We start from the raw sequence: 12,682 nt of genomic DNA, 5'->3' as shown, positions 1-12,682 counted from the left end.
TTTATTACGGAACCGGAAACACGTGACTGACGGAAACTCAGACTGACCAGACATGTGAACAAATGCAGAAATAACAGTTAATTTTCAGCTTCACTTGACGTGCTTCTGTCCCAACACTTTACAGGAAATACACAGTTTGAAGACAAAACATTGAACCGGAAACAGAAGGATCGGTTTGCTCAGATCTGAGTCCGTTTATCTGCCAAACAGCCGGAATCATTTCAAACCAAAGTCAGATTTTAACTTTTCTCCTCAGACATTGAAGGCAGCACCGTGTTTATCCGTGACATGCGCAGTAGGGTGCCTATTGTCTGTGATTTAAACGGTTACCGTAATGATGAGAGAAGCTGCGATGTCAGAGTTCGTGAAAAATCATCACGTGCCCCAGAGGATGATCGTGATTGGTCCAAATATAAAACACGATTAATTTTACAGGACACTACCACGTGACGTAATTTCTTCAACACTTTAAGATAAATGTTAAACCTCGCCCCATCGGATACTGCTGTTGTGTCAGTGGAAAAGTGTCACCATGGCAACACCAACCGATTGACTTCAGTCTGTTGGGCTGTTGTGTTGAGCTGAATGTTCAGAGTGTGTTGTTGTGTTTCCAGTTTGTCATATTTTCTACAGCTTAGGTCAGACAAGTGTGTTGTTCATCCATCTTCTTCCGGGTCACGGGGGGTTCTGGAGCCAATCCCAGCTCACCCTGGACAGACCAACAACCACTCAGACCTACAGACAGTTTAGAGTCACCAGTGAACCCAAACAGGACATCTTTGGAGGCCCCAGGCTGGGAATCGAACACAGGACCTCTGTGCTGCCCCTGAACTGATGTTTATTGATCTTAATCTATTTTGCCTCTTCTGATGATTTTTGCAGATTTTGTGGTCCAGGTTGTGGGCAGGGCAGGTGGTCTATGTGTCGGGGTATTTATGGAGGGGCTGAAACAGTAACAGCTGCTGCTGTTGGATGGAAACTTATTCTGAAACAACTGCTGCTGACAACACGGTAAAAATACACACCATCCACTCTGCGTGTCTCTGTGTGCGCCCTATAATTAGTCCTCAGCTGATCAGTGTGACTCAGACTCTCTCACTTACATCAGATGCATTGAATCCTGGGAGATGTAGGACCAATCCGCTGATCACAGAGGGAGGATGAGGATGATGAAGTGACTGTCAGATGTTGCTCAGGTCTGGTCATGTGATCATAAATTATACATACACACACACACACACACACACACACACACGTACGTTTCAGCTTGAGTCCAGTTTTTCAGCTCAGGTGGATCCACCCCCCCCCCCCCAACTCACTGGAGGTGTGTGTGTGCCGAAGAAATCTGATGTTCAGTCTGTTCTGTCTGGTGTCTCTGATGATGCTCATGTTACCACTGAGGGACAGAAAAAGGATAATCTCATCATCGGGTGTGACGCTCTGATCTGAACTGATGAATAACTGGAGGAGACTTGATGAGGTCAGTCACGGTGATGATAAAAAAAATTAGGTAATCACATGAGTGAGTGAATCTGAGTTTATTTAAGCAACCTCAGAAGCATCAACATTTCACTTCTTGATCAATTTGATTTCCTTCAGTTGGCCCCGCCCCTCTGATCTCACACCTCAGACCAGGGGGAGGGCAGACCAGACCACCTGGATGGGATCTACCCTCAGGTAAACTCTGCAAAAGGAGAAGACCACGCCCAGTGACGAGAACCCGATCAGAACCCAGAGAACCTGAGCACTGAAGTACAAAGGAGCCAGACTGAGGGACAGAGGGACAGGACCAGGATCAGGACCAGTACCAGGTTTAGGAAAAAATGTGGCAGGTGGAGTGTCTTACCGTCCCTGAGCTGATTGTGAATATCCACAAAAGTAACGGAAACGTCCATATAAATAGAGCAAACCACAGACTGAGGACAGACCTGAAACACACACACTGACCGTTACCACGGGAACAGCGTGTGTCAAAAATCACACGCTGTGTCCCCTCATCACCTGGACTGAAGAAGACTCCAGACGTCCACAAGACAGTGATGAAGATGGGGAAGTACTCTGCACAGTTAGCCCTGGACACAGGACGGGTGAGGAGGGGGTTAATTCTCTAGTGATATGCCAACAATCTTCCCCACAGAACATTGTGTGCCAGCAGCAGTGCAAAGGTCAAAGGTCAACCTGAGTCTGACTCACTGAGCTCTGAAGACACGGTCAAACTCCGGGGGACCACTGGTCCTCGGCGGAGACACTGAGAACTTCCTCCTGGCATAGATCACCTGCAGAGAGAAATAAGCTGGACAGAAACACACTGATGTCTCACTTCCTTTTATTCACATCAGATGTTTGGATCTGGATCCTTCTGGTCTCAGAAACAGGACCGGACTCCTGGATGAACCAAGGTGTTTGTTGTAAATACAGGGTAGATTTTTCTGAATCAGCTCTTTCCAAAAATAAAGTTAAACAAGAAGGTGTTTTCACACCAGGAGTCTGATTCTCCACCTCTAAAACCTTCAAACCCCAGACCCAGGTCAAACAGACTATTCACCTTCCTGCAGATTTCAGGCTCAGGTGATCTTGTCTCATATTTCCCAGCATGCCCCCTTACCTTGCTCCAGGACGCCCAGCAGAGAGACAGCAGCGAGGCCAACCATGTCGTCCATCATCTCCACAGTCACAGGTAAGATGGACACACCTGACCCTGAGCTGCAGGAGGCACGGGGGTGGGAGGGGACACATGCAGGGGCGGGGCCAAAACACACTGACAAGAAGTTCAACTTATCAGTTCTGAATAACCTGATGATAATGAAGATGAAGGCTTACCATCACCTGCAGTTGTATTTCAGGTTTTCTATTCAATTTAAATATTCAAATCATCAACTGAAGAGAGAAAAAAAAAACAAATAAAAACAGAGACCATAGCTGTTTCTAAAGAACTATATTTACATAATACTCTTGTTTTACAGAGAAACATATCAAAAGTATAAAATACTTACAAAACTCCGCAGCAATATATAAAAATAACATCTATCTTCTCCAGCTCATAGGAAAGGCCCACATACAAAAAATATATTTATAGACATTTACAGGTGACCCTGGGTGACCCAGGCTGGGGGCCAGGCGGTGGGAATATGAAAGTTTACTGACTGTTCAGTAACAATATGACAAATAACAGTACAGTAGATAGAATGGCCAAGTCAGGCCCTCCTTGAACATCAGAATCTGGTCTTGTGTGGTGACCTTTCAGCTGACCACAGGTCACTTCCTGTATGAGGGCTAGCTCTGTCAGGTAAGGACTGAGCTCCAGACGACGTGTTTGTTGTGTGTAACTGTCATCATTTCCCTAAACAAATTGTGCTGATGAAATTCAAATGTATGAAAATCAGGCAGAAGCTAAACCTGAACAGACTCCAGAATCAAACATGTGAACCAACTGTGGTCACTGCTGAGCCACAGGGACAGTAGACCAACTTCTTCAAACACACACACAGACACACACACAGACACAGACAGACACACACACACACAGAAATGTGCTTGCTTGAACTCACACAGGCAGTAGAATGCAGCTCAGGTAAATCTCACCTGAACATTATGTCATCTGCTCAGTTGCATTTTCAAAATAAAGTGACTTCCTTGATCCTGCGTTCTGTTCGTCCTGTGCAGTTAAACCTGGAAGAAACACTTCAGCTGATCTGGTTCAGTTTCAGACTGCTGGACTTGGACTGGAACTGTGGTTCAGTTCTGATCAGGTCCACAGACCAGTGTGACTGAAACCATCAGATAGCTCTGTGGCTAATGCTAACAGATCACAACAGTGTTGGAGTTCTGTGGACATGACGTGTCGCTGCGTGGGCAGCTCTGTGCAGGTTCAGGTGCTCCGGTGTTTCCCTAATGGTGGCTGGCGAGCAGTTCATCAAGGTCAGCCATCCACTCCTGGGGGCTCTGACCCTTCAGCAGAGAGTCCACCAGCTCGCTCTCGGCGGCAAAGCTTCCTGATGCCACATTGTAGCCAAATGACACCTGCTGCTGCTGATTAGCAGTCCTGCTCACCTGGTAACCTTGGTTACACTGCAGTCCCTGGCGGCCATTACCCTGCGGCTGTCCGAACGCTGCCATGTCAGGGAGCACAGTCTGGTTCTGATTGGCCTGCTGTTGTTGAGGCTGCTGCTGATTGGCCATTGGCTGGCCCAAGCTCTGAGGGTTGGGTGTCACCCTCTGCTGGGTGGCTGCCATGGCTGTCTGCATCATTTGTTGCCCGGGGTTCATGCCTGCCATTGGGCGACCTCCGGGGTTAGTGCCGAAGGCTGCGGCGCCTGCCGGCATCTTTGGAATGCGTGGCTGCTGCTGCTGCATGTGGAAGGTGTTGGGGCTGTTGTTGAAGGCGTTTGGAGGGAGGGCAGCATTGCTGGAAGGCGGCTGGTTGGTGAGCTGCTGCTGCCAGGCGGCACTCTGTGCACTCTGCATGCCACCCCCAATTGATCCAGACAGGTTGGCACCCATGTTGTTCTGCATGGAGCCCGGCATGCGGGCGGCAGCGGCCGCCAGCTGCTGCTGCTTCAGCATGGCAGCGTTGGGCTGTGACTTGAGGTGCTGCTGCTGAGCCAGCAGGTTCTGTCTGTACTGGGTGCTCATGGTGCCCAGTGGCTGGCGCTGCAGACCGGCCTGTTGCGGTGGGTGGCCTGGGTGGTTAGGGTGAAGGTTCATGTTGTTGTAAAGGGCCTGCTGGACGTCCATGCCAGCCCCGCCCCCTACGCCCCCACAGGAAGGCAGGGTGATGTCAGCCTGACTCGCTGCAGGGGGTGGAGCTACACCGCCTGCAGGCCCACCACCCTGACCCATGCTCATACCCATGATGCCTTGGTTCTGAGGGAACATGCGTTGGGCCCCGGGGGTGGGGCCTCCCATGGAGCCCACATTGCCCATTGGCTGAGAGGAAGCTGTGAAAAAAGTTAAATAAAAAAAATTGAATTCTCTTTTTCTTTGTAAATAATAAAAAAAAATACGAAATAAATTTACCTGCAACTTACACAACAAAATTAAATGAATGAGTTGACTCCAGAGAGAGTTATTAAATATTTTTTTATTCATCTCATTTTGTCTGTTTGTATCAGAAGGTAAAAACTTCTATTTATATTTATGAGATTGAGCCGCTCCTGTAATGAAACATTTCCTCTTCAGTTAGAACTTGTCTCACAGGATCTAATCAGAAACAGCTGCTGATATTTTTCAGTCAAATCGACAGTGAACGTCATTTACACACCGAGTCTGTTTGTGACCCCCTATAATAACCCGGTCCTAAATTTGATTTTATCTCAGCCCTCACAGGACAGACTGGCAACTAAAATTCACGTCTTAGTGTTGGTGTGTAGCTGGTGTGTTGATCCTTCTGTGTGTAACTTCCTGTACCTGTAAACTGGTTAACTGACGGCTGAGGGAAAGGGTTCTGATTGGCCGGTTGTCCCGGTTGGTCCTGGTACTGTGGAGGAGGACGAGTCAAACGTCTCTGAAGCTGCTGGTCCTGCTGCCGCTTCTCCTGCACACACACATTCACACAACACACACACACACAGCGAAGAGTCTTCTTTTGACATAACAGTTGACTCAACAACAGCTCCCTCTAGTGTCCAATGGACAGTTCCCAGCAACTGAACTGATTGATCATTAAAACAGCTGTAATTTAGAAACTGGTTTAAAAGTTACCACATGGCTGAACATGAAACTTGAGTAAACAAGAGCTGAGACCAATAATCATTTCCATGTCCTGCTGATCAATCAGTTGAAATGAATGACTACTGAAATCATTAGTATTATTAAACCCTAACCTCCCAGGTGCAGGTGTAACTCACCTGTTCAGCCATGAGCTGCTGCCTCTGAAGGTACTGCTGCTGTTTCTGCTGCTCCAGGATCTGCTGTTGATGCTGCTGTTGCTGCTTTAGCACCGCCTGGCTGCTCAGGTATGCTGCATTTCCATGGTTACTTGTCATTGGGTTGGCCCCAGGCTGTGCCGCTATGCCGTTGTTTCCTGGTGCAGGCGCCATAGTGTTGGCGGGTCCTGGGCCATGAGGAGGAGCGGGGTAGTTGTTCTGGTCCTGTCAAAGAGGGACACTCAGATGCTGTCGAGCTAGTTGTGTGTGTCTGGTTGGTCTCTATAGACAACCAGATTTGACACCCCAGATTTAAAAGAAACTAATAAAAACTCAGATGTAGCTTGTTGGGACATCCTGTCAGGAGCAGCCACAGTTCATTTATCTCAGTGAGTCTCCAATCAACAGAGAGAATCTGCTCACAGCAGCTAAATTTAAATACAGCCTGAATATGAAAGGCTGCTTTGTCATCACCTCCCTTCACCCCCCTTCACCCCCCTGGGAGCCTTAGCAACCAGCTGCCCCGCCACACACGCATAAATGCACCCGCGCACACGCGTGTCTGGCCCAGACTGGTCTGAATAAAGGGCCTCCCTGCTGCAGCCTCACTTCACCTACACTCTGACACTGAACTGCACCTGTTGGACTGAGACCAGAAGCCACAGACCAGTTTCAGTCTTTCTGTACTGACCACACCAATTTAATTCAGCCCTTTGTACAGAATGCTTTTTGAGCCACATTCAGTCTTTTCTGTTTTCACATTTATTTTTCCATTGTTAAAAAGTCCTCCTCATCAGATTCTGTCTGATCAGTTCAGACTGTGTTCTCTGGAATCAGAAAACAAGAACTAACTACAAACACACTGAATGTTTCCTTCTTTTCCAAAGAAAAGTTCCTCTGATGTTTTTGGGTCGTTCTACAGCTGATTTGAAGTTTCTATCTTTATCTGATCAGGAGTTCTGCTCATTCTTTGGAGCAGTAATGATGAAAAAAATCTGCTCCAAATATCTGATTGTCTTTATTCTGTCAACACAAACTCAGAAAGATACAGGACTGATCCAGAGACTTTGAAAGTTAGGCCTCTGAAGGAGACTGACTGGCTGTGACATCACAATTTCCTGTGGGGTTACCAAGGTGAACTCCATTATTAAAAGCTGTGTGTCTGTCTCACCTGTGTGTGTGGGATGTGTTGTCGGTAGTTCATGTTCTTCTGTTTAATCTGCTGTTGTCTGAGCAGGCTGATAAGAGCCGCCTTGTTCTGGGTGTTGAGGGGCCTTGGGGGTCCGGGTCCCGCCTCGAAGTGCGACAGGGGTTTTGTATTGCTGTAGTTCAGCATGGCAGCCGGTGCCTGAGCTCCTGGGGCTGGTGGGTGACTGAGGGGTGGTCCTGACGGTGCATGACCCATCATATTGGGGTGCCCACCAGGCCCTGGCATGTAGCTGGCAGCCCCCGCCTTAGGTGAGCCCTTGTTGGGCTGACCAGGCATCAGCAACTGTTTCTGGGCGTTGGGGTTAAAGTCCTGGGAGTAGAGGGAGGGGCTCGTGGGCTTGTCCATACCAAATGCGGCCCCTAGAGGGGTCTGAGAGGTGTTGGCCATCTGGGGCCATGGAGGGGGGTGGGTGTGCGGACCCTGGTTGTGGAACTTGGCCCCTGGCTGTGGCTGTTTGTGCTGCATCTGCCCGTGGAGGTGCTGGGCCCGCTGCTGCTGGGCTGCCAGCTGCTGGAGCTGCTGGGCGGGGGAAAGGTCTTTGGGCACCGGGGGCCCAGGCGGAAGGAGGTGGTTTGGGGGAGGCTGTAGTTGCCTGGGGGGAGGAGCCGGCTGGGACAATGCCACAGCCGGAGAGGAGGCGGAAGAGGAGGCAACGGGGGAGCTGGTGGGGTGGGGTGGCGGCCCAGATGAGTTGGATCGGACATGGGGGGAGCCGGTTCGAGAGTCCTGCTCAAAAGCTACCGACGCCGGGGAGAACTCAGCCTTCACACTCACCAGATCTGGAGGAAGGAGGCCCTGGGATGATTGGACTCCCCCGCCACTTCCTGCTCCTCCTCCCACAGCCCCCACCCCAGGAGTAGGAGCTAGCTCCAGCGGATCTTTTCGGTCCTCAAAGCCATCATTGAGGATGTCCTGGATATCCTCGTAGGGCACAGAGCAGTTCAGCTCCTCCATCAACTCCGTCCACTCCTGCTCGTTGAGGTTCAGGTCGGGAAACAGGCTGTTGTTGCCCCCCCCTGACGGAGGCATGATGGGCAGGATGTCGTCTGGCTCCTGCTTCATCTCCTTACGATGAAAGTCTGAACCTGGCTCACCACTGTCCACCGGCTCACCCGTGGCTCCGTGCATGCCGTTGGAGCTCAGAGAGTCGCTGATTCCCAGCTTGGAGTCCAAGGGGGAGCCGTTGGTGGTGCCGTTGTCCAGACAGGCCTTCTTGCTGGGGGGGAAACTGTCAGTGAAGCCGTTGACCTGGTCTCTGCCCAGAGGAGAACCAGCACTTTCCAGCTTCCTCTTCACCGTCTCCTGCAGCTGCAGGAACAAACAGAGGCAGCAAAGATATGTCAATACTGGGAAACAGCAGGGGACACTGTGGTTAAGGACTGTGCCAGTAAAACCACAAAATTACGACATTCACTGAATGATTCAGGATTAAATCATTTTATACCTCATGAACTTTTTTTAACCTGTTGCTACTTTTTTAATTCCCTCTTTATGGATCTGATTGGTTCATTCGTAAAGGCTGAAACTCACTACGTCAGCTGATGATATTTTCATTTATTGATTAGTCAATAACCTCAAGTGTACAGAGAATCTTCATAAAATAAGATTATCAAAATTTGAAGGTATGAGAATATAAAATAGTTGTCAATTAATTAATCTGCCTATGGATTCAGTTTTAAACTATGCATGCATTAAATCCGGTCCTAACTTGTTGCAGGTCCACAGGGGACTGCAGCTGGACATGGTCTGGACAGGGGGTGCTGTGGTCTGCAATAGACCGGGTAGAAAAAACTGCCGCTGTTCACAGATTCAGCTTTCTTACATAAGGCCGACAACAAAGAGCCTCCTCAGAGCAGTCAGCTGATCGGACACGCCCACACCGCAGGCTGTTGACCCTCCGGATCTGAGAGGAAACACTCAGAACTTCCTGTCTGACTCACATCAGCTGATCCTCACACAGTTTGTGTGTGGTCACCAGATCCTCCACACCTAAGGCTGCCTCTGAGAACCAGCAGGTACACACGGCAGCCTGCTGGACCGGTTCAGGACTAAACCTCTGATTGCTGATCAATATCCCTGATCAGTTGGGGCAGATGGAGGGAGCTGAATAGAAAAGTGATGTTATCGCTGAAACATGCAGAGAATTTTCTGACTGGAGCCAAAATGGCAGCATCAACATGTCAGGTCAGAACAGACTGAGGTGTTTACTGATACAGTCCAGACTGAGCCGAGAGCCTCAAGGATCATGTCTGAATCATCCCTCTTGGATACTCCATCAGCACAAATGTTTTTTACTCTGAAAAGTCAAGGTCATTTGTGACCGTTTGGATGGACACAAACTGATACTTAAAAACTTCACTGTTCCTTTAACTGACTGCTTCCTGTTTATTCCACCTCGCACGTGCTCAGTGTAGGTGGTGGTCATGTGATGCTGAAATGCAGACTGAAGGTTTAGCCAGAATGTCAAATGAAGCTGCAAATGTTTGATTTATCAACAGTTCAATACCAAAGAATAAAACAAATCTGTTGATGGTTTTTAATTTTTGCAGAGAGACTTTCTTTTCTCCTCTAAGGGATTGTTTATTGTTGCAGTTTGAGACACAGACATTCCATGTTCAACTCTTTCTGAGCTCTGACAGTGACATCACTGCTGATTAGGGCCAATCACAGCAGTGGAGAGGTGCTTTAGGACAACCTCCTGAAGGCTGTGAATGAAAGCAAAGTTTAGAGTGACTCCGTGATTATTCGGCTGTGAGGGGGTATTACAAACTACAGACCTGGACTCACAGAAGAGTCCAGTCCCCAGTCTTCTCCCTCTCTTCAGTTTAAAAACCCCAATTAAAACTCTAAAACCCTCCTCAGAGACAGCACAATCTCCAGAGGACCATGAAACCTCACCACTGACCGGAAGGTCCGAAAAATTAAAGAACTTAGAACCCTTCGGTGAATGGGGTCCAGACCAAAAACCAGCATCAATGACCATCAGTACCTCTTTGATATGCAGAAACTAGAACCCTGTACAGGGTCTCCTAACATCTCTCAGATGGACAAATGGGCCTGAGGAAAGTCCGGGCCGAGTCCAGACTTAAACTATGAGTGCTCTTATCAACAAACCAAACAATCAGAACAGACGATGGTGAAGACAAGCAAACAAGAGCGACATGTCTTCCAGGTTGTTTACAAATAAAGCTTAAGCTCAAAAAAGAAACAGATGCAATTTCTTAACAAAAGAGCAGCACAGACCAAGTTGATGATGATGAATGATGATAAAATCCGTCATCACACCATTACAGTCTGCACACCAACAACAGATCTGGTCAATCCAGATCTGAAGCTCCACATTCAGGTTTGGACTTAAACCCTCAGTCCATTATTGATGACTGGGTCAGACATGTGTCCTGCAGGAGAACATACTATAATCTGACATTCCAGGTTGGCTTCAATTATTCTGTGATCGTTGCCACAGTGCGACAACGTTGGTTGTTTTAAATGATCAGGTTATTGTTTTATCCAATTGCAGTTATTTATTCACAACATAAAGTACACGTGAAAGCAATTCATTCATTTATTCTCAATATGTATGAAAGAGACTTTGCTCAGCTGGCTGTGAAATGGGACTGAAACCAAGACCGATCATCACTGCACACATTTCGTATTTGAGCCTCAATCAACAGATGAGAGAGAAAATGTCTAAAAATGTATTTATTTTCAGGGATCTAATCCACAACAAAGAAACTTTATTTATTCTTATAGGAGACAAAGGAAGTGATTTCTCTTTGCTCAAACAATTGGGAGACCATTAACCTGAAAGCTTCTCTGACCAGTCGGTTCTGGATCATCAGTGCTGGTCTTGTTGTGATTTGTCTGCAGCTGTCAAAGAGGCTGGACCCCCCCAGCTGTCCCTGCAGCAGCGGTCTGTGGTGTGTCTGTGCCCGGAGCTCACTCACCGCTATCAGGGTGCTGTTCCGGCTCTGCTCCGCCGCCGTCGCTCCGCTCTCCCCGAGCTCAGCGCCTCCACCGCCCGGAGCTCTCTGGCCGGCCTGGTCGCCGCTGGGCTGGGGCTGCCGGTGCTTGTTGGACCTCTTGGCTTTGGCCTGCAGGCAGCGCTGGTGCAGGGCGAAGGTCTGCTGCCTCTCCAGCTCCAGGCGCTCCAGGGTCGCGTTCTCGTAGCGGCTCTCGCAGCTGTTGTGATGCTGCCGGAAGAGCTCGATCCTCCGTCGGAGCCTCTCCATCACCGCGCTGTGTCGCGGTGTAACAAAATCCGCCATCATCAATACAGACTTGTCGTAAACTCCCGGCTCAGGTTTCGTCCATAAAATGCTGAATTTGACTCTTTGCTCTCTGGGCGTCTCTACACCCCCCTCGCCCTTTACAAAGCCTCCTGAGCTGGCTCCATGGAGGCGACCTTTGTCTTGCTAATGGCCTTCAGTCACAGCGGCACTCGGTGCTGTTTTCGGTCTGAAACCATCCGGCCTGCTGGTTTTACTCACTTTGAGCCCGGTGGAAAGTCGCCTCCTTTAAAGTGTGGCTCATTTAAGTTGCTGTGCACAAACAGAGCTACCTGAGCCGGAGCAGCTTTCCGTCCGATTTTAGCCCCACAAATCAAAAAGCCCTCTCGGGTGTTTATCCCCGTGCTGTGAAAACTACCACCGGCTCTAACAACCCCCTCAGTCGGAACCCACTGGGGTTAAATCTCCACAAAACCGTCGGGACTGCCTGTCTCGCCATCAAACTCGGTCCCGTCGAGGCTAAATGAAGTTAGCGCATTCCTCCACTCACAAATCAAAGTTGGAGCGTCGAAAATTCCCTAAAAACCACCCGAACCGCCGCTGAAACGCGGTTATGTGGGGGCTGGCTGGCATTGGCCCTCGGACTTGGCTCGGTGTGCTGCCTGAAGGCGCTATTTCAGAACATCACAGCGGCTCCGAAACTTACTAAAACTTTATTTTGTTCAAGTATTCGGAGTTAGCTCGGGGATTTAGCCAGCAGGGCTAACGGGCTAACACTATCCACTAACTTGGAAGCGGTTTCTCCGCTAAGCGACACAGCGTGTTTCCTAACACGACACTTTCACATACTGAAAAGGGCGACAGGGTCTCCCTGGCATTTACAGCGTATTTAGGTTTTAAATGGACTTACTGTGAAAGTATAGCTGTCCGCTCTTCCTACAGCATCTGTCTAACAGCTGATCCTCCGCCTCCGTGTAGCCGTTAGCCGCTAGCTGCTAACGCTATGTTTTGGGTCTCGATAGCTGGCTAGCTAGGTGGCTAGCGCGAAACGTTTAAATAAGGCGTCATACTTTAAATGTATTTTCTCTCAGGCACCGTAGCGGATGACCGTCCCCGCGGCCGAGCCCGAGTCTGGATGGTTGGCTGAGAAGCGGAGGTCTTCAGTCAGAAGGGGCTAACTTGGTCCCTCTGTGCTGCTTCTATTGTTTTCCAGCGGACAGGCAGGTCCACGCCGCCATTTTGGGAACTTTCTCTTTTTTTCCATCAGCAACAGAAGAATGTGCCTGGGCCCGCCCATCTGATGATTGAAAGAGGGACCAGCCAATTGAAACCGGCGGCAGTGTTGACAGACAACAAAATTACCCAATTAGATCCCGGTA

The 12,682-nt window shown here is 49.1% G+C and overlaps 2 protein-coding genes across 4 annotated transcripts; both read right to left on the bottom strand.

Annotated features, from left to right (window-relative positions):
• Positions 1–162: 162 nt before the first annotated feature.
• On the bottom strand, positions 163–3,893 carry ltc4s (leukotriene C4 synthase). 3 transcript variants are annotated; one of them, XR_003841129.1, is made up of 7 exons: positions 2,606–3,893; positions 2,194–2,293; positions 2,002–2,072; positions 1,847–1,928; positions 1,320–1,396; positions 1,104–1,198; positions 163–735 (listed from the first exon to the last, which is right to left on the bottom strand). XR_003841129.1 is itself a non-coding variant. In XM_029511812.1 (6 exons), exons 1-6 carry the CDS (start codon positions 2,661–2,663, stop codon positions 1,182–1,184), a joined length of 405 nt encoding a protein of 134 aa, XP_029367672.1. In that variant the 5' UTR covers positions 2,664–3,893; the 3' UTR covers positions 1,069–1,181. The 3 variants fall into 3 exon arrangements, 2 of the variants coding, with proteins under 2 accessions (XP_029367672.1, XP_029367671.1); XM_029511812.1 differs by lacking the exon at positions 163–735 and having other exon boundaries at positions 1,069–1,198; XM_029511811.1 differs by lacking the exons at positions 163–735; positions 1,104–1,198; positions 1,320–1,396 and adding an exon at positions 1,537–1,768.
• Positions 3,894–5,469: 1,576 nt separating this feature from the next.
• maml1 (mastermind-like transcriptional coactivator 1) lies at positions 5,470–12,540 on the bottom strand. The gene is made up of 3 exons (XM_029511807.1): positions 11,022–12,540; positions 7,036–8,382; positions 5,470–6,089 (listed from the first exon to the last, which is right to left on the bottom strand). Exons 1-3 carry the CDS (start codon positions 11,343–11,345, stop codon positions 5,811–5,813), a joined length of 1,950 nt encoding a protein of 649 aa, XP_029367667.1. The 5' UTR covers positions 11,346–12,540; the 3' UTR covers positions 5,470–5,810.
• Positions 12,541–12,682: the final 142 nt, after the last annotated feature.

Source organism: Echeneis naucrates, chromosome 10, assembly GCF_900963305.1.
Source record: "Echeneis naucrates chromosome 10, fEcheNa1.1, whole genome shotgun sequence".
Lineage (NCBI taxonomy): Eukaryota > Metazoa > Chordata > Actinopteri > Carangiformes > Echeneidae > Echeneis > Echeneis naucrates.
This window is presented reverse-complemented; position numbering and strand designations above follow the sequence as displayed.